The following is a 23,266-nucleotide window of genomic DNA, read 5'->3' on the forward strand; positions in this document are numbered from 1 at the left end:
TGGTTGAAAGTAAAAATTTTTTAGGACTGAGTCACTGGAAAAAGGAACGGAAGAAAAAAGTCTACAAAACAAAAATCTACCTCAACTCACAACAAACCACAAAGGTAATACCAAGAACCCTATGAAAATAACACACTAAAACATTGATAGGATATCAAACAAAATTGAACGAATAGTTCATTTCCTATCTGATAATAAACCAGACCTCATAATTTTAACAGAACATGGACTAACAGAGGCAAACCTACAACTTACTAAACTTGTCAACTACTCACTTGTGGGCGGCTTCTGCAGGAAAAACCACTTAAAAGGCGGAGTAACTGCATATGCCAAAGAAGAACTAACGGACCAAGTCAAGCTCATTAGTACCAGTAATGAAACATCTGAATTAACATGTGAGACCGCACTCTATGAACTCAAAAATGGCAAAGAAAGCCTTCTGGTACTAGGAGTCTATAGACCACCAGGCTCAAATATCAATGATGTCATTGATGTATTAACAGAAGTGTTAGACAAAAATTTGGGAAAGGATAACAAGTTGCTTATTATGGGGGATATTAATGTTGACAGTAAGACTGACATAAATGAAACAACTAAATTAAACAACCTCCTGGGAAGTTACAACATCGAACGACTGACCCTACCTCCAACAAGAATTACACCTACTTCACAAAGATCTATAGACTGGGTCTTCACAAATTTTGGAAAAAAGACCTAGATGTAAAAGTTACACTGTCTGGCCTCTCAGACCATACAGCACAAACAGTCACTGTTAACCTTACCAAACAACCTAGTATAATGCAAAAAGAAAAAGTACGTGTTTTCAGTAACCGTAACTTAAATAACCTCAAATCTCTCCTAAAAGAACAGAACTGGCAATCAGTACTACAGACGCATAACACTAACGATGCCTATGCAATTTTTAATGAAATAATTCAAACTGCCTTAAACTCATCCTGCCCGCCTATTCTTAAGAGAGCAAAAAGAAAACAAAAGAACCTTATATGGGACGAAGAAACAGACAGCTTAAAAAAAGAATATATTAAAGCCCTTGAGAAAGAAAGGTGCACAGGACTGCAATCTGACAAATGGAAAACGGCCTTAAAAAAGAAAGAATACGACTTAAAGTTGAAAATTCTGAAAAAACAGCAAGTAAACAAGCATATTCAGGAGTCAGGAAATAAATCAAAAGCCCTATGGGATATTATAAATGGTAAAAGAAAAGCCAAGACAAAATCAAATGCCAAACTAACACTCAATATAGAAGGAAAAATTACTGAAGACCCAATGAAAATCGCCAATCACTTTAATTACTTCTTCGCCAATATTGCTGAGAAAACCTTACAACAGAATAAACAAGTACCTATCACACAACCACAGCAACATCATACAGAAAACAGACAGCTTTTTCTCATCCCAACTACAGAAAATGAAGTCCGAAGAATAATTGAAAATATGAAACAAAAAACATCATGTGGACTAGATGAGATTTCCTCAATGCTTGTTAAAATGTGCAAAGAAGAAATTTCCCTCCCCTTAACACACATCATAAATTGTTCAATAAATGAAGGTGTTTTCCCAGAAAAACTAAAAATTGCAAAAGTTTATCCAAAGTACAAAACTGGTGCAACTACAGATGCAAGCAGCTATCGTCCCATATCAGTAACATCAACTTTTTCCAAAATAATAGAAAAGACTATCCTGCAGAGACTTATGAATTATTTGAACCTCAACAACCTCTTAACAGACAACCAGCATGGATTTTTAAAGAAAAAATCTACTGTAACTGCCATAATCCAATTAGTTGAATATATTATTGACCAAATTGAAAGTTGTAATACAGTTACCAGTTTGTTCCTCGATTTCAGTAAAGCGTTTGACTGCATTGACCACGATCTACTGCTTAATAAACTACAACACCTTGGAATAAATGGGATACCAGGAAACTGGTTCAGGAGCTACCTCAGTGGGAGAAAACAACTAGTGGAACTGAAACACAATTTAAATGGAACAACTAGCAAATTTCAGTCTGAAACACTCCCCATGAACCGAGGAGTGCCACAAGGATCGGTCCTTGGGCCAGTTCTTTTCCTCTTGCTTACGAACGATTTACCTAAGTGCATGGACAGGTTCTGCCAAACAGTAATGTATGCAGATGATACTGTACTTACACTAGCTAACACACATAAAGACCACCTTAAAGAAGAAACACACATGGCTTTCAACTTAGTTAAACAGTACTGCAATTCAAACAACCTTGTTCTAAATGAAAATAAAACAGTACAAATGACATACAGCAGAAGAGGAAGGGAAATTGATGGCCTACCCACTGTAAAAGTGGATAAAAACACAAAATACCTTGGTATTACCCTTGACATGAACCTTAAATGGGATGCCCACATTGACATTTTATGTAAAAAACTCGCATCAGGCATTTATGTCATAAAAAGAATTTAAAAAATATCTGGAACACCTGCAGCAAAAACTGCTTATTTTTCACTCTTCGAGGCCCACGTAAGATATGGCATTGCAGCATGGGGTGGAACAAGTAATCAAAACATGGATAGAGTATTTCTGCAGCAGAAAAAGGCAATGAGGAGTCTAGCAGGCATAGGATACAGAGACAGTTGTCGACATGTCTTTCAAGAACAAAAAATACTCACAATACCAGCACTGTATATTGGTGAGGTGATTCTACTGGTGGTATCATCAAACAAGCCAAAACTTGGAGACTATCACCAGTATAACACCAGAAATGCCTCAAACTTCTCACTCCCGTCACACCACCTCAGTCTATCAGAGAAGAAGCCAACTTACAAAGGAGCAGTCTGCTTCAACAAGCTACCTGATCACCTTAAGCAAGTTACTGGAAGAGGCTTCAAAAAACAACTCCAAAAATGGCTTGAAGACCACCCGTTTTATTCAGAAAAGGAATTGCTGGAATGGAGAAATTAACTGGACAGTGTCTTAAGCACATACTCTTCTTTATAGTCTAGTCTTTAAAAATATAACTTTAGTAATATGCTTTTACTTTTTGACGCCAACACCATTCTCTATGATTGTGTGAATAAAGAACTTTTTGATTTTTTTGATTAAAATACAAGAAAGTGTTAGTATTCTGTTTACAATAAAGAAAGGCATACAATTTTCATTGATATTCTTGTTATATATTGTACATAATGCTTTCTTTTGATGAAGGAAAAACTCCTTCACGCCACTAGAATTACCCCAGAGAAGAGTACTATACTGGAGGTGAGAATTAAAAAGAGTGAAATAGATGTTAATAACTAAACTATAGTACAGAATTTATGTTTTTAGCAAAAGAATTACTCTAGAAAGACAAGCACTGAGAGAGACTGTATGTATTTCCCATGTAAGCTTAGTTTCAAGGTTGATTCAAGCAATAATTTAATAGGTTTCTATAACAGAATTAGTGCTTAAACTAAAAACAATGTGTTCAGACTTATCTTTATTAACACACATGTTATTGGCGGAAAACAAAAGGTAAGGTCTTTCTTTCATACGAGGGCTGTTCGGAAATTTGATTACGTTTTGCGCTGTGGCCGCCAGGGGCGGGACTAGCGCGGCCATATTGGTGTCAGGACGTCCCACCGCTCAGTGGCTATCCAGCCGTGCTAGTAGGAAGTTCGTGTTTTAACGCGTCTAGTCACAGTGCCTGTTTGAAATGTCTGCCGCAATTGAAAATCCCGCCAACTGTAAGGTGCACGCAGTATTAGGTTTTTGACTGCCGAAAACTGTAAGCCTATAGAAATCTATCAGCAGTTGTGTAAAGTTTATGGGAACAACATTATCACTGAAGGTGGAGTGCGACAATGGGTCATTAAGTTTAAATTGGCCGAACAAATGTTCATGACGAAGAGCGAAGTGGAAGACCCAGCATAGTGACTGACGAACTTGTTGAGAAAGTTGACGCAAAGGTCCGAGAAAATCGACGGTTAACCATAACGGAACTGTCGCTTAGTTTCCCTCAAATTTCACGAACTTTGTTATACGAAATCGTAACTGATAAGCTTGGCTTCCACAAGTTTTGTGCAAGATGGGTACCGAAAATCCTGACCGACGTCCACAAAAACCAGCGCATGGCTGCAGCGTTAACAATTTTGGATGCTTACGACAAAGAGGGTGAATCACAACTCGATCGCATCGTAACTGGCGATGAAACATGGGTGAAACATGTTAACTGCGAGACCAAATTGCAGTCAATGGAGTGGGGACACACAAGTTTACCTCACAAACCAAGAAAATGTTTGCAAACGATGTCGGCAAGAAAGGTTATGGCGACGGTTTTTTGGGACAATAAAGGTGTAATTCTTGTTGATTTCCTGGAACGAGGCACTACAATCAACTCAGAAAGGTATTGCCAAACGTTAAACAACACAGGCGGCAGAATTTTATGAGGAAGGCATTGTCAAGCTCATCCATCGATATGATAAGTGTCTAAATTTGAATGGCGACTGTGTTGAAAAGTAGTATTTAACCCTTTGAACCCCAGACCAAAATATTGATGGTGGAAAAAACGTACCAAAATCATTTGACCTAAGAACTACCGAGAATCCCCGGAGCAAAAACAGCTGTTTTGCATACTGTTTGTAAAAAATTAATACTTTTGCTATTTTTTATGCTATTGTCTTGTATTACACACCAAAATGTCCAGAATGAAATTGTATACACAGAAAAAGATTAGTCTGAAGTATAAAAAAAATGTTTAACAGCATTAAAATAATTTTAAAATATATGTATATAGATTTTTAGGCAAAAAAATTGATTTTAAGATTTTTTAAATTAAAAAATAAGAAATATTTTTACTATGGGCACCCCACATTTTATTTTTCTAAATTTAGTTTTGTGTATGTACAAAAAAAATTATATTGATATCTCTAAAAATAAACTTTTTTTGAATTTTTATATAAAAGTATGTGACTTGTAAAAACCTCTAGGCGTACAACACAAAAATCACTGATATTACCTAAATAAATAAATTAGTAAATAAATAAATAAAAAAAATTAGTATTTTAATAAAATACATATAAATATGTATTAATACTCATAAAATAAGTATTTTACGATTTCAAATAAATATGTATTAAACGCATATACCATGGCGACGATATTACGTCGCCCGGGGATTCTCGCAACTTCATTGGCGACGATACATCGTCGCCGCGGGGATCTTCGCATATCTTCTCGGCGACGATATTTCGTCGCCTGGGGTTCAAAGGGTTAAGTGTGGCTTTCATATGTATATAATAAAAATTGTTTCCTATACTTTGTTAATTTTTAATTCCAAAACGTAATCTACTTTCCGAATAGCCCTCGTATAATTGGTCACAATATTTAGTAGTTTACTAGGACACATCAACATAGTATTATTTGCATATAGAACACATTTACTGGGCACAAAACAAGGTTATTGATTGTCCAACAAGAAGAAGGAGTCCAGGATAAAATTCTGAGGCACTACAGCTGCCAATCACTTCAGTTCAGATTTTTGCCCACCAAGTACTCAAACAAATGTCAAACATGTGTATTCAAAAACATTAATGATGATGTAACCAATCTTCCCCTAATACATTCAAGTATAGTGTTAGGACTCATGTAACACATAATTCATTATGTTCTTTAGTATAAAAATACAACTAGCTTGCCTAACACATTGGTTAGAAACTGTTAAAACAACTTTTTGGAATTAGAAATTTTAACTATTTTTCACTAGTACGTATAAGGAACACACTACTAGTGCTTTTAATATGTAGCATTTTTTAGTAACCTACTAACTACTCTAAGTTTAACTCACCATTATAACACCAGAAGGATAAGTATGTTTTCTTTGTTACGTGTTGGAACTACTTACAAAGACGCCATCATATGTAGGAATTAATTTTTAACATTTATATTCTTTTGAAGAAGGTTTGAAAAAAAACATAACCAGTTATTTGAGGTATAGTATTTTAATTTTGTTTTATGGAATATTAAAATTTGTTCTGAAAATTCTTGACACATTCATACTGTACTCTTCCTAAATTTCATGAAAAAAGTTTTGGTTGATTATATGTTTTTAACAATCAATGAGACATACATTTTCTCAACAACTTAGACACTAGAAAGGTCAAAATTGGTTATGGTTACAAAAATCTAAGTCTTGTAATAATTTACAGTTTGTTTAACTCACCTTTACTTTTTGGATTTCAACAGCAATTTGGTCAGCACATTCTCTTTCTTTGAATTCATTTTCCTTCTTCAATTCTTCTGCAATTTGCAGTGTTTTCATGTACTGAAAGTAGCCATTAATTCAAATTAAAGGTCTGAATATAAAATTACAAAGCACAATTAAAAGTAAAAAATGGGTTTCATCTGTTAATTAATTAAAACAGTACTGTACCAATGTTACTTCTAAAAGTATAGGCAATGAGAATAAGAAAGTGTTCAATGTATGAGAATGAGTTCTTTAAGATGTCTAAAACAATTTTATTTTTTTATTATAAACCACTCTCATTATACTATATTACTAAGTTATGTAATCCAGTTTCTCATTACAAGATTTATATTTTCATATATTTGTACAAGTTTTTATCAATTCAAGACATATTTTGGAATTTGGTCAGATTTTGAACAACTTTCTTAATAAAATTGATTGTACAACCATACAGTACATGATTTTAATGTTATTATCCACTTTTCAATTGAACTAAGTTATAAAATTTACAAGTAACAAAACGATATTCAAATACTAATTTACTAGTTTAACATGCTTACACAGTCAACAATCATCAGTACCTTGTTCCTATAATCATCTAGTTGTGTAGCCTGTTCTTCTATAAGTAACCTCATCTCTTCCATCTCTTCTTGACCTGTCTTGTACATCTGCTTAGCTACATTAGCTTGCTGCTCCAAGTCATTCATTTTATCTTTCAATTCTTGCATCTACAAAAAAACAAAAATCCTATTACATACATCTTTATTTACAGGTTGTCTTCTCAACAGTTCTTTTAGAATTTTCAGCAAATCTACTGTATTTTCACTTCAAAGAATAGTTAACCATCTTAAAGAAAAAAAAAAAAAAAACAATACTTCATCAAAAATATCTCTGTTTGTTTGTTTGTACTCTAACTATCTAGCAAGTTTGAAAGATCACATTATGAAACTACTAAATAAGCATATATTTAACTGATAACTCCAAATTGTGTTCAAAATTTGAATTTGAATGTTGATTTTAGTTCCAGTTTCAATAATTGAGAGCAAATATTTGAATATTTTACCTGATTTTTCTCTGCCATTAAGGCTGTATTCTCATCCAATGTCTTCTGGTGTATTGCTTCCAGTTCATGATGTAGTATTGTTATGGCGTCCAGCTCCTTTTTGATTTTCTCCAGATCAACTCGGACAGATGCGACCTCAGTTACTTTGTTTTTAAAGTCACTATGGAGCCTTTGGTATTGCTCTCTCAGGTCTTTCATCTTGGGATCCTTGTCTGTAGCAAACAGAATGTCCTTTTCCTTGTCCGCATCCGTTTGGGTTGATTTTTGTGGCAACTTGAAACAGAAAACATCATAATGAATTTTAAAGCATTTAAAAAATTAAAAAATTCTAACTAAGGAATTATTAGTTTTATTAAATTATTGATAATGATGTGGTATTACCAACCCTATACAATATGTATTGTTCAATGCCATTTCTATCACTTTAAAATTAATTTAGGAAATAAAAGTGAGCCAATCCGATTTATTTAATTCTTTTTCTTAAACTTTAAATTTATTTTAGTTTTTTAAAACCATTATTAATTTAAATATTAACCCTTAAAGCGCCAAACAGTTTCAGCCTAACTCTGGATTAGCGCTCATTTATTATAAAAAAATTAAAATTAGATTTTCTCAACGCTAATTTTAATTTCTTTTTTCAGGTAACAAAATAAAACAAAAAATGCAAAAAAATATCTTTTATCATATTTATTGCCCAAAATACACATGATTTACTATTTAGCATTCCAGCTCCTTTATAAATTTTACCCAATGCTTAAAGAACTCTGTTACTCAGTGGTGTAGTGGGGCCGGAGCGGTCCGGAGCGGCGCTCCGGCACAGCTTTAAGAAGCGGAGCGTCGCTCCGGCATAGCATCTAGAGCCGGAGCTGTGAACTGGAGCGCCATCCGCCTGTAAAAAGTGGTAGGTGGGTGACAAGTCGCTGGATAATAAAAAGGCCAGAACAAACCCGCATCACTTATATGTCCGTTGAGTGGTATCAAGGTAATTGTAGGCGCTGTGCAATAGACAACTCTTGTAACTCGCAACTAGCGCCTTCATAAAAATCAGGATGCTCTCTCACTCTCTCTCTCCCCCTCCCATGACAGGTGTGCCACACCACCCCGCCCGTCCATCTCCTACTAACTGCAGGAAGTGTATACTTACAATACTTACACCGACAGGTCGAGACTTGTTATTCGCGTTCCCGGTGTCTAGGTTGTGAGTGCGTGTATTAAGCTGTTATCGGCGAAAGTCTGTCGTAGTGGTTGAGTTCAAACAGCGTACCGTATATACTGTTACTTTTGTTTGAGTTGAGTCCTCTATAATACATTTGTGAAAGCCTATTACTAATTTTTTAATTATTAGTGTGTGAATTTTGTGAAGTGATGGAACCAAAACCTAAACAAAAATATATAACGTCATTTTTATTGCCCCTAATATGACTGACTCAAATCCAGTTCCTGGAACATCAAATCCAAAAGCTAAAATTAAAATAAGTAACCTCGCTGAGCCTGAACCTAATGAAAAGGAAGTTCCAGCAGATGACCCCCCCCCCCCCCCCCACAGAACGCAGTGGCCTGAACTATGGACAGAAGATATGTGGGAGAGGGAATGTAAATTAGGCTGTAAAATTTGTTTTGAAGTCGGTAATTTGGGAGCCTACAAAAAAGAACATGCTTCGCTTTCTTATGAGGGGCGTTCGTACAAAGTTTGTTTTTATGGCTCAAATAGAACAAATTAACTCAAATCTTTGAGGAAAAAGATTATTGAACATAAAACAGTTGAAAGCTCACCAAATCGCTCAAACAATTATTGACAAATCAAACAAACATTCGATGCCACAAGTAATTGATCAAATGAATCCAGCTCAGCACGATTCAACTAAGGCTGTGTTTAGACTTCAACTAGGCATATTTTATTGCTCAAAACGACCGTCCGTACAGCGACCATTTCGGATTGCTTGAGCAACAAAAACTAAATGGGGTAGATATCGGCGTAGGCCTTCATTCAAGGTATAGCGCGGTCGAAATAATAGATCATATTTCAAAAGAAATGAAAATGCGCATTTTGAATCAAGTAAAGGAAATTTCTGGAAAACTGTCAATAATCATTGATGAATCCACAAGCATTAGTTCTAAATCCGTCCTCATTGTATATTTAAAATGTGAATTTAGCAAGGATAAACCACCAAGTACTTTATTTTTGGACTTAGTCGAGCTTTCCGATCAAAAAGCTGAGACAGTTTTTTAACAGTGTTCACCATTGCCTTGAAGGATATGGTTTTAATGGCGAGTACTTAAAACAAAACTTGGTTTCCTTTACAAGCGACGGAGCGAACACCATGTTGGGAAAGCACTCAGGTGTAGCAAGGAGATTTTTATCTGTTTACCCTAATATTATCATATGGCACTGTATGAACCACAGACTGGAACTGGCTATTGGGGATGCCATAAGTGAAGTAGCCGGGGTTAACCATTTCCAGTCATTCATGGATAAACTTTATTCATTGTACAGCACATCTCCAAAGAATAAGCGAGAGTTAAAATAATGTGCACAGGAGCTCGATATTCAAATGAATAAAATCGGCAGAATTTTAAGCACAAGGTGGGTAGCAAGCAGTTTTCGTACTGTTTCCGCCATGTGGTTTGGTTATCAAGCCTTAGTCAGGCACTTCTCTAAAGCAATGGATGATCCTTCCACTGAGATAACATCCACTGATAGATGCAAATATAATGATTTATTAAAGAAGCTGACTTCCCATAAGTTTTTGTTAAACTTAGCATTTATGTATGACATTCTTGCTGAATTGGCTTTGTTGTCTGAAAGTCTGGAAAACAGAAGCACGTCCCTTGTATTTACAGACAAACTGATTCATATATCAATCAGATATCTGGAATATTTGAAAGAAAAACCTGGGACAAGAGTTCTGGAGGCACAAGTCGCCATGAGGGAAGGCTGTTTTGCTTCTGTAAAGTTAAATGAAAACCCTAAAATCGTATCATTTAATGGTAAGCAGTTGATTTCTAGGTTAATCAGCAACTTAAAGAAGAGAATGTTTACCGCTAGCTTAGGCGAAGAAATTGTCAAGAATGAGGAGTTTGTAGAGCAACTAAAAGTTTTGGAACCCGAATACTGGCCTACTGATATTCAACCTGGGTTTGGCGAAACTCAAGTGGAGCAGCTATGGAAACGCTTCAAGTTGAACATCGACAGAGCTGTGACTACTTACAGAGATTACTTGGACAACAGGCGGATACCTGATGGACTGCAAGAGCTTATAAACTGCACTAAAATAATACCCTGTAGTTCCACTGACTGTAAAAGAGAGTTCAGCAGTATGAATAACATACTCACACCATTAAGGAATTCATTGACAGTAAGTCATGTCTCAGCCCTACTGTTTTTAAAACTCCAAGGTCCCCCGCTCCGCAGATGGAAGCCTGGCCCCTATGTCATGACATGGCTAAGAATACATTGTTCAGCAGCCGACACTCAAACAAGAATAGCAGAACCTCCTAAGAAAGGAAATGGGAATGGAAAAGGAGAGGAATTTTGAGACATACTTTAGAGGTTATCGCACAATATTCATGTTCGTGTTACCATTGAAAATATGTTAAAATATTACTTTTACAATATTTAATAGTTTTTACAATGCATTTTTACGGTATTCTTTTTCAGGCTACAATAATGTATTAGCACAGTAATTTTTCTAAGTATGTCTAAAACCATAGCTTATCTGTTTGTCATTACAAATTGTGTTAGCCTAGTTTACGAAATAAAATGTCTTTTATTAATAATCAATAAGGTTTTTATTGCTATACCCAGCAACTCGCCGCTCCCATGGTGTAGGTATAATATATTTATATTACAGTTTTCACCATGAAATAACTACTGTTATAAAGTGTATTTAATAATGAACCAGAATATATAACATTTATTATAATCGCTCTAGTTTAAGTGGGTAAAACGACAGTTTAAGTGGAAGTCTGCAAATGTAACGCCGCCGTCGGAATGCCAGCCAAGCTGACAACACGTGCCCGACCTATGCGAGGGAGGCGGGGGAATCTGCGTGGTAGCACACCTATTATACTTACACCATGGTTGCTCCGGCACAGCTAAATTCGGCACTACACCACTGCTGTTACTGTTTCCTTTTTTTAATTATGTATATAAATGATGACATTGCGTGCTTATATGTACTAGAATAGAACTAGAAAATAAGTATATTACATATTTAATACAAAGTTATTATAAAAAATTAAATTTACATGCAATAAATATGAAAACCAAATATTTTCCAAATTCTTAGTCCTCTAAAGGGTGTTATTTTTCTAATTACAAAGTAGTTTTCATATGTTTATAGAAGTAAATAAAAGATTGTAACACTTATTGGAGTAAAAATAAGCTTAAATATAAATAAAAATAAATGTAAAATTTCGGAACAAGAGCCAAAATACATAATTATAAATATAAGGAGTAAAAATATTTCTACGAGGAAAAAAGACTTTTATACAGTAAATGTAGGATTAACAAATAAAAAAAGTATACATTTGGTATGTAATACTGGGTAATATGCATATCGTAAAAGTTGGGCAGGGTGTGAAAGGCCTCAAAGCACTCTTCCAGATGAAGCCCAAGATGTGAAACACAGGTCTTGCACACATAAATTGTCTCTTTCTGTAAACCTTTCTTTAACCCTAGAGCTGATATGAAACGAATTTTCGTTGCTAAAGGCCCGTCTGATTTGGCAACGACGAATATTCGTCACCAAAGTAGACATGTACAGTTATTGAAATTTTAAGCAATTTAGGTTATATAAATGATTTTTATTTGATATATTCTGGAAGAGCATTAACTATAGTACCGATTTACTGTTCTTACTTCGATTATTGTCTTCTTTGTTTACCGTAAAACATTGTTTTTTTTTGGACAGCTGACGTGAACGTAGTACGGGTCAAACACATTGTTGTGAAACTGTAAACAAGTGCCGGGTATTGTGTTTGAGGTTACGAATCCAATAGTATTTATTTGGTGTTGTTATTATTGTTTTTTTAGCTTTCTTAAGTTATAGTTTTAGTTGTTCAGTATGGGTGAAAACTTTAGAGACCGATCAAATGATCTTAGAGAGCTCGCAGGGCGGGATCTAGTGACGCTGAGTGAAAAATTAATCTTTGTATATATTGTACATATGTAAGATTAAGGTAAGATTAAAATTTATTATTTTGTTTTATTTTTGTTTTTACTCTCACACTTATATAAGTATAAATGCAGTCAAGAGATTATGTTTACCCACGAACAATATTTCTTATTTAGAAATGTACGCATTTTTGAAAATAAGTAAATATGGGTGCTTTTTCATACAAAGCCCTGTAACACACACGTTTTAAGGTAAAAGTTACAATAATTATATATTTTTGTAATCAGGACAAAATTTTGCATAAGTTATACATTTACGGTTTTCATGTAAAGCTTATTGCTAAGAAGTTAAACAACGGAATATTTACAAAAAAAATTTCCAAAAAACATTTTTCTTACATTTTGTAAAAAAATAAATATATGTTTCCATGGAAACAATAAGATATTGTTATTATAAGGCTCTCCATATAGTTGTGAATACGTTGACATAATAATAGTTTATATTTGGACTAACAGTTATGAAATGTGATACATTATAAGAAACGTCTGCGAGGCTGTTAAAATAGAGCCGCCAGTACAGAGTGACACCATTGCCAGTTCTAGGGTTAAACACACAACACATCTGGATCTTCCACCATTAGGTTTCCTTGCCATGAAATGTTTTCCATGAAGTCTTTGTTCAGGTGGCCCTTGCGCGGATTGTCCCCTCTTGCTTGGTGTAGGTCGCGTTGAAACTTTTTCAGCAACTAGTGCAGCTACTAAACTTTTGCAAAACTTCATATGGCTCATTGGCTTTTTTTGATGTTGAAGTTGAACGGTTTTATACAAGATGTAACAGTTTATTATGCCGACCTCTAGAAGCCAGAAGAACATTTTTCTATACAATTTACGTGTTCTTCGCATAAATTGATAACTTGAGATAAAATGGTCACTTCTGTCTAATCAGAAATCAGAAATCAGAAATCAGAAATTCTTTATTGATAATCTTTAAGATTACAAGTAGCGTCAATTAACAAAAAGTTTACATAGTTATAAAATATAAAAGTTCATGTTTGTCTCTGTCAAGTTGTCAGTCTCCATAAGTAAAATTCCTCCACTGTGTAGATGGTTCTTTGCAAGAGCCAGTTCTTTATTGCAGTCTTCATGTTAATGTGATTGTTTCCTATTTTCTTAATTTCTTCTGGCAGAGCATTAAAAAGTTTTTTTTCCCAGCATAGGTTGGTTTTTTCTCAAATACAGCTGTTCTGTGAAGAGGTAGTGGAAAGTCTTGACCATGTCTTGTGTTATGTTCATGAAGATTACTATTTCGAGGAAAGTCTTTTAATAAGCAGTACAATATCGTTTCCAGAATATATACAGAAGTCACTGTCAGTATATTCAATTCTTTAAAAGTAGCTCTGCAGCTTTCTCTAGGTCCTAGCTTCCCCATTAACCGGATTGCTTTCTTCTGAATTTTGAGGACTTTTAGTAGGTTAAATTGAGTTGTGCCCCCCCATGCTGCTATCCCATACCTGAGATAGCACTAATGCCCCCATGTGTTTGGTGTACTTTATAACCACATCTGGTTTTAGAGTTGGTGGTTTATTCGGCCATTTACTAGGAACCTCGGTCATAAACGTCTTACTTCCTTTACTGAAAGTACTGAGAAGAGTGACTACTCTTTTGTCCTTCCAGCTGACCACTAGCATGTTATGTTTTCTTTTGGACATAATCTGACCTTTTTTCAAAGTTTTAGTACCAGATTTTAGGTTTGCTGGCATGCCTGTTCTAGTTGGCATGACAGTACCGGTTATGTATGTATTTATGGATAATAGTTCTTGGGCTATCTCTGGACCAGTATAGTACCGGTCAGTAAAAATATGTAAAACAGTATTAGGGGGAGCTTTCTGGATTCTTATAAACTACTGATTCAGCTAAAGTTTTGACAATTTGGATTGTTTTTAGCAAGGTGGAATTCGGTATTATATGCCCTTTACCGTAGTATGGAATAAAATTATATATATAGGTAGCCATTTTCACAGTCTGACAACACAAATACTTTCAAGCCAAATTTAGTGGGTTTCATTGGGTTATAACACCTAAAACTAACTTTCCCTTTAAAACAAATTGTGCTTTCATCAATAGCTACATCACTGGAGGTTGTATAAAATAGTTTACACATTTTTTTCATATGACTAACAATTGGTTCTATTTTGTACCCCTTTGGTTTAGGTCTAGGGTCAGTGTCGTTGCAAAAATGTATATTCCAAAAAATGTTCAGAAATTCATTTTTTTTAAATATATATATCTAAATAAAAAGGGATACAATCTGCCCAATTTTTCGAAAAATAGTCTTCAATATTTGGTAAGGGCATTGTTCCCATATTGATTACTGTTCCCAGAAAAGCCCTCAAATCAGGTAATGAAATGTCTATCCACTTGTTTATTCTAGCATGTGGGGAGTTTACATGAGACTTGCGCCGGTTGGCGTACTAGTTAGTTTCAAAACAAATGGTTTCCATTATATTTTCATTAAAAAAATAAGTTGAAATATTCTATAGGTATTTTCTTCATCAAAAATTTGTGGTAATACTGGCCATAATACTGGCCGTCTGGATTTGCCATTCAAGAAACTGTTTATTTCAAAAGTTTATAAATATATAACTTTCATAAAAAGATGTTCATATAACACATAAAACTACACAGTAGTTTACCGATCAACTATTTGCACTGCTTCAACAGGATATGAAGAAGAACACAAGAGCTGCCCGGCGAGGCAGTGACGTACGCATAAATGCGCTTGCGACGTTGAGCAGTACTACCAAACTGCCAGCTGTTCAACAAATACCGATCCAGTATCAATCGATAAACACAAAGGTTGTCACGTGATGTGGCACAGCCCCGCTACACTACTGTAACATACACCCCGCACAGTCTAGCGGACAAACTCTGAACTAACAGTGCAAAATAGTAAAAACAAGTATATTGCGCGTCTACGCGCTTACGGCGTTTAGAGCAAAGTCGATCCTCGCGCGCATATGCGCTTACGGCACTTTAAGGGTTAAGTAATACATTTAATCTAAATCCCTTGACTAAAGACAAGAAATCTCAAAAATTTACAAAATTGTAAATAGAGGTGTTTGATTATATAGGATACGTCAGGTTTACACTGTATATACCCGCTAATTACATTTTATGCGCCCACAAAATAGATTACCAGTACCTATTTCATTAACACATAGAACAACATACATGCTTAACACAGCTAACCTCTGCTGTCCACAAGTCAGTATACGTCTTGTGTCACAGAAAAGATGTTAATCGAAAGATCTTAATGCACTATGAGGACACCACTGGTGGCTCTCTTTTATTAACTGTTATTAATTATTCATTTGTAAAGAGCAATTAGATTGGCCCACAGCTTTATCACCAAATACTAAAGCTGATCTAATTAGCCTGTAAATATTTTGCACTGAATATGTATTTGGTTCTAGGGACACCAAGGTTTAAAACCTTCAGTAATCATTTACCACTCCCCACACACGACTACTATAACATACAGGGTGATTCATGAAGTTCTCCCCCCACTTCTACAGCACATTGTACTAGTAAAAATAATGAAAAAATGTTATATAAACATAGGTCCGAAAACGCTTCGTTAGCGAGTTACAGCTAGCGAAAGATTTCGCCTGAATTCCTGGGTAAAGAGTAAAATAAAGCCATAACTGAACTTTTTGGAAAGGTTAATTAATAAGAAATATCGTGGATTCTTATGTATTTTTACCTGATAAAGCTAATAAAATAGGTTTCAGAACTGTACCTGTAGTAGTTTTTGAGGGATTCAGGGTTAAATGCAAAAAATTGGGGCACGAAACAATGTTTTTTTTTAAGTTTGATGTACAATAACTTTGTTAAATTGGTAATAAATACATAAAATCAACAGACATTAATTGTAGAGAATATAATTCTGAGAAAATTGATATAATCAAAGTCTAAAAATAAAACAGAAATAAGTACCCAAAAAATCGATTTTTATTCAGTATAATACATTACTAGTTTTAAGCAAAATTAATCAGGTTGGGCCAACCGTACGCACCTTTTTATAATAGATGTTCGAAAATGAGGCCATCATTATCAATAAATTTTTGCAGCACGTTTGTGTATTGCTTTTGTTGCGTTTCTTAATTTTTCAGGACTTCCCTGTATCTGCACAGCCGAATCCATAATACGGGCAATTAATTATCATCACGAGAAATTCACTTTGTCTTGTATACAATGTCTTTCATCCATCCCCAGATGGAATAATCCAATGGAGATAGATCTGGTGATCTTGGTGGCCAAGGGTGAGGCCCTCCACGACCAATCCAGTTGTCCAGGAAATTGATGATTTAAGTAAGCAGAAACGGCACGTGAAAAGTGGGGAGGTGCTCCGTCATGCTGGAAGTACAAATTTTGTCTGAGATGTAAAGGAACATTCTCTAACAGCTGCGGCAACTCTTCTTGAAGGAAATGCAAATAGAACTCAGCATTTAGGCGTCCAGGTAATATGAAAAGGTCCCAATCAGCCGATTGTGTAAAAGGCCACACCAGACATTGATGCTAAATCAGTGTTTGAAAGTTCTGTTCCACTACCTCATGTGGATTTTCTTCTGCCCATGAGTGTTCATTGTGCAAGTTATTGACACCATCCCGATTGAATTGTGCCTCATCCGTAAACAAAATACGCTTGTAGAGTTGATTATTAATATTAAAAAAGTTGCAAAACTCCAAGCGAAGCGGACCATCCCCTAGCTGTAGTTGTTGAACCTTTTGTTTTATGAAACGGATAAAATTTGTTTCGATTAAGTGACCTCCACACACCGTTGACTGCGAAACTCCTATCCGCCTAGAAATACGTCGTGTACTTACACCTGGACTGCGATGAACCAGCATTAACCCTAGAACTGTTAATCGACATAAATTATGTCGGTTAATGCCGCTTTTGTGGTGTTAACCGTCAAAATTTTGTCGATCAAACATTCCCTCGTATAATTACTTTTTATAATATACTCCGGTAACGTATCAATATAATTCATGCACCATTTGATTCGGGGAAGAAAAATGCTAAAGGAACAGATGATTTTATTTCCTCTTTGTATTATGGTTATGACGTAGCAAGCTTGTTATTTTGAACGTAAAAGAAAACGCGACGCCGTTTGTTGTGACCGCCATATTGCCGCTGCCGTTCTGTATCACTTTCGTGCCGAGCTGTGGATATTTGTAAGTTTTAATAGTTTTACGCGTGTTTTAGTGTCGTATTTAATGTGTAGTGTGTTGTTTGATGTCGTAGTAGTGTAAACATATATATTTTAGAATAAATCAATTTCTATTTACTGAAATATGTTTGAGAAATTACCGGCTTTGTGTAGGCTATGGCAAAATGACTTGGCTAAAATTCATTTCACATAGTTTGTTATTGTTTTCACTTACTAAACGTTATTTATAGCACTCTTTTAGCTCTGAAGTAACTATTTTATTTTTTGGTAAATAGATAGTTTTCACAATAAAATATATATTTCCTGTAATTTCTTTGGTTATATATAATAACTGTTTTGGGTTATTTATATTTTTTCAATATCTTTAGTTATATTTTATAGTTTTCTAACTACATAATATTTCCTATTTACTTATAAAACCATAAATTTATAAATTTTGATATAGTACAAGCTTTAGAAACTATTTTATATTTTGCTGAATGAAAATTTTTCGCAAAATTTTTGAATAATGGCAAAATTTAACTTTTTTTTACTTTTCAAAAAAATAATTTATGGTAATTATTTCATTACTACTGTATATTCTATGTTATTCTAAATAATAAAATATGCAAAATAACATGTATTCATAGATAAATGTATTAGCAAAACTTGTTTTAAAACCAAAGTCTTACGTGTACACCCGATTTTCAGAATTTATACGCATCGCTGCTTTTTTGTTCTATAGCTTTAATGATGCTTTCATAAATGTGTATAATGTTTATGTTTTTCTGAAACTAGATAAAATTTGACACAGAATGGCTATCTCACTTATAAATATTTCTCACTATAACTTCATTTGCTAGGTATGGTCCCCCCCAAATTTAAGAAATATTTTTCGTAAATTTTATATTTGATTAAATAAAGTGTTTATTAGAAAATTTTTATGCTTAATTTTACAATATAGTGCAATTCTACGTTTAATTCTGAAACACAAAATCTAAATATACTCTTATTTATATTGCTTTTATTTATATTTTTAATAATTTTTTTTAAAAAAAACCTTGCGCGAAGCTCCAAAACAGCCCGACACTACAGGATGAAATGACCGCCAGTTCTAGGTTAATAACAATATCATCATCAAGTTGGACAGCTCGTTCATAATTGGTTCTAGTACTTGGTAGTGATCCTGTTTCCCGAAGAGTACGAAAAGTTCCTGAAATTGTTTTGGTATCTGGAATCCTCCTATTAGGGTAACGTAGTTCATATTCTTCTACAGCAGCTCTAGCATTACCATTACAGTAACCCAAAATAAAAACCATATCAGCGTATTCCTCTGATGTAAATAAGTAAGGCAATTTTTCGCTGAATAAACAATCGAATTATAACTCACAGAAAAATTGCATTTAATAACACGATTCACAGAACCCGATCTCCTGCTGTAGCTTGCAAAACACCACTAATACACAGTTCTAACGGTAACAGTACAGAATACCATTGTTGATCAGCTGTTATTCGTGCGTTACCAACTTAGAAATTAATAAAACAAAAAACTGCATTTCGATGATTAGTAAACAATAATGGGAAAATGTTTTGCTTCATTTATTTTCGAACATTTGATGTAAATTTTTAATTAAAAAAAAAATACAAAGTAATAAAACATGATATTTTTTATTTACAAAACAAACTTATTTAACAGTTAATCTTGTTTTCTCAATTTATCTCATCATTAAGGAACAAACATTTTGTTTTTGTTTTATTTTAACTAAATACCGTACGGTATTTCTTTACAGCTAGTAATGTATTATACTGGAATAAAATCGACTTTTTGGTACTTATTTCTGTTTTATTTTAGACTTTGATTATATCAATTTTCTCAGAATTAAATTCTCTACAATTAATGTTTGTTGATTTTATGTATTTATTACCAATTTTAACAAAGTTATTGTACATCAAACTTAAAAAAAACATTGTTTCGTGCCCCCAATTTTTTGCATTTAACCCTGGAATCCCTCAAAAACTACTACAGGTACAGTTCTGAAACCTATTTTATTAGCTTTATCAGGTAAAAATACATAAGAATCCACGATATTTCTTACTTAATTAACCTTTCCAAAAGTTCAGTTATGGCTTTATTTTACTCTTTAACCCAGGAATTCAGGCGAAATCTTTCGCTAGCTGTAACTCGCTAACGAAGCGTTTTCGGACCTATGTTTTATATAACATTTTTTCATTATTTTTACTAGTACAATGTGCTGTAGAAGTGGGGGGGAGAACTTCATGAATTACCCTGTATATACTGTTCTTAAACCCTGAATACAAAATGCTTACAGGAGTATAATAACAATAATAATAATAAATGAGGATAATTTATATTTTTGGCAATTTAAAAATAAAGTTTGTAATATTCTCCAAACAAAAAGATAATTTTAAATGTTCATTGTGGTATCAGATACCCATAATTTTGAAATACATTACACAGATACAGTAACAAAATAACAAATCAAAATACTACAAATTACTCACCATACGCTTACAGACTGGCTTCCTAGGGGAACCTGAACCTCCAAAGTTGAACCTCTCCATCATACATACTCCTTCAGGGTACATGTTATTTGTGTCACCACAACATGCATTAGTTTCTTCCTCCTAAAAAAATAAGAGCAGGTACATTTCAAATCACAATATTTACCAAAGTTCTTTTGAAAATAGCCCTCAATACTGGAATCTTTTTTTTGTTATATAATAAAACAACTTTTTACATTGCCAAAAACAAGAAGAAAGAGGAAAAGAGATAATAAAAAGTAAGGAAAGGATTGATACAAGCACACTGTTATCCACGACATTAAGTTTCTTTTAATTTACGCAACACTGATACTTGGGATGTGAGGACAGATCCCACAAAACTCCCACAGCTCTGTTACAAAATTTCATACAACAACAAATATCCGTGATCATTCACTCATTCACAATGTTAATGGCTCCGACATTGTACTTCTATGACAGAAGCAATCTCAATGACTGGTTATCTCTACTACTTAAGACACTTTTGCAGCATGCAAACCACTCTACACAGAAGATCTACAAGTACTTTGAATATACATGACACACAAGTCTTCGATATTTTATTGTATGGAATCCTTCAACAGTATCTATTCCAGAACTGCACCTGTACTAATGCCCAACAAACATCAGATAAAGCTAAAGATCCATTTTGCTTATACCATAATGTTTGATATGACCACAATGTGTTCGGTGGTAACTCTGTATCGCACGGACAGCAAGCTCTTAACGTGGCAACCTTCAGCACTGGATATTCAAAGTAGTTTTTTTTGCCATGTTTATTTTTGTTGGGAAGCCTGCTTTTTTGGCTTTGGGATTTTTTACCACTATGAAATAAAATGTTCAATGTGATGTTTGTTTCACTTTTTTAAAATTTTGTTTTCTAGTTAGTATATATTCCTGAATTTTCTCCTTGAATTTAAATGCAGCCTTGATTATACAATTGAAGCAGTGACAGATGGACGCTGTCTAAGATCAAAAGAATCTGCCTATAAACTGACCTGGGCCACTACTTCTCTCGTAGTAGTACATTATACTCAAATTATTTGTTTCAGTTTGCCTCCACAGCTTCTGTTTATTTTAGTATATTTTCAGTCTAGTACAGCAGTTTAGCTTACAAATAGTACAAAATGTTTAAGAAAATTAACTGACTTTGTCTTTGGATAGAACATGAGTGGCAACCACGACCTGGTTTCATGCAAAGTACTCATTCAAAGGCTACTAAAATTGACCAATGCCCTTCCACTTCCTGAAACAATTCCTTGCACTCGTTTTTCTGAATTGTCAACAGATCTCTCACTGTATTTTGTCACTATATACAAGGTTATTCAGAAAAATGTTGTAAAAATACGGTTAATATATTTTTGTAGGCAAAGACAATGACAAAAAGTGTATAAAACAATTTGTCACTAAGAGTTTTAATGTACAAAAAAACAATTTTATTGATCACTACAAAATGTTCAAATGAGTGTAATTAGTTACTCTGTAAATACCCTCAGGTGCTAGTGATGAATTGCACTGGTGTGTGCACAGGAGGTGCCACAGGTGCACAGACACCTGCTAATAAGTTAATTTTTGGTATATAACTTTAGTGCAAAAATTTACTACTACTGAAGTACAAGAATTATGTTATTCGGCTCGCCAGTGCCGGGTTTTACGTATTATTTATATTGTTATGTTTTTAATGCGTTGTTTCCCTCTGTCATATCCTACTCAATCTCCTCACTACCACTTGAATGGTGTATAGCCCACTGCAAAATAGTGCTGTGGTTTTTAAGAGTTTTATTTTTTAACAATTGTCAAAAAGCATAAAAAATTCATAATTTTGAGTAAAATGTTCATACATTTTCCAGGGGTGGGCCAGAATCCCTCTTTCTGTTGGAAGAAAACTTCTTCCCCCCCCCCCATATATCAGGCACCAAATCATGAACCCTGCACATGGCTATGATGAATGGTACAAAACCAAACAGTTGGTACTTCTAGTTATATGATTATTTTAAATCAAATGGAAAGGGCATGTTTATAAGTTTATTTTGATAAGGTCATATATGTTTATTTTGGTAAGGTTGTATTTTGTCTTAATTAATCAGCTGACTAATGCTAATTCTCTCATTTAATAATGTAATAGAATCCTGCTCATTTGAATTGCACAGCTCATACACTCGAAACATATTAATATTGCTTTATATATTGCATAAGAAATTGTGTTATGCAGTTTTAATGATTTTGTAACTCTGTTTGCAAAAATAATAAACTTATTTTATTGTGCACCACTCTTATTGAATAACCCTCTCTATTTACCTACCATGTAACTCAAGTGCCCAACTTCTGAAGTTGAGGGTATTTTCTGCATGCCCTCTCCATCAAATCCAATCTTCTTAGCTTCTTCATCTGCCTTACTCAAATTTTCATCCTAGCAAAAGACATTTTTAATTATTTGTTTATTGTACCTAGCACTCTTTGTTTTCAACTTGTCTGTTCCTGTTTGTATTTAATTGGAAAAGTAAAAGTCATAATTAGAATTAGGAAATATGATTACAACAACAATAATATACTGTATTATATTATGAACTCTTATAACTATTTAGTTGGGATGATAGCAACTAAGATATAAATAATACAAGATAGAGTTCCTGAAAGGACTCTGTCATATACTTATGTATGAAGACGAAACCACCCTTCTGTTTTAAGGGAATTCTGCTGATCAACTGGCAGTAAGCTAATATATATATATATATATATATATATATATATATATATATATATATATATATATATATATATATACCAAGTTCCAAGTCTTCCAGAAGTTGAAGTGAAACCACAGGCCAAATTTCTAGGAATGAATATTGACAAAAATATGTCATGGACATATCATGTTGACGTCCTGTGTAAGAAATTGAAAACAAGCCTTTACATCTTAAAACGAATAAAACCAATCAGCAACACTGCAACAACAAAATCAACATACTTTGCCGTAATTGAAACACACATATAATATGGCATAGCTATCTGGGGAGGAACATTTCAAGGGAACTTACAAAGAATTCTGTATCTTCAGAAGCAAGCAGTGAGGATCCTAAATTGCCTGGAACCAAGGG

General features: G+C 34.1%; 1 protein-coding gene across 1 annotated transcript in view; it reads right to left on the minus strand.

Moving 5' to 3' along the window:
- The window catches only part of LOC124355811 (outer dense fiber protein 2-like), a 96,671-nt gene that overhangs the window by 22,945 nt on the left and 50,460 nt on the right, over nt 1-23,266 (minus strand). Inside the window, exons 12-16 of the mRNA XM_046806966.1 lie at nt 22,471-22,578; nt 20,130-20,252; nt 7,278-7,550; nt 6,796-6,942; nt 6,191-6,292 (exon numbers count right to left, since the gene is read on the minus strand). Coding sequence (XP_046662922.1) covers nt 6,191-6,292; nt 6,796-6,942; nt 7,278-7,550; nt 20,130-20,252; nt 22,471-22,578 — 753 coding nt within the window. The remainder of the gene's footprint in view (nt 1-6,190; nt 6,293-6,795; nt 6,943-7,277; nt 7,551-20,129; nt 20,253-22,470; nt 22,579-23,266) is intronic.

The sequence above is a fragment of the Homalodisca vitripennis genome, chromosome 2, assembly GCF_021130785.1.
Source record: "Homalodisca vitripennis isolate AUS2020 chromosome 2, UT_GWSS_2.1, whole genome shotgun sequence".
In the NCBI taxonomy this organism is placed as follows: Eukaryota; Metazoa; Arthropoda; class Insecta; order Hemiptera; family Cicadellidae; genus Homalodisca; species Homalodisca vitripennis.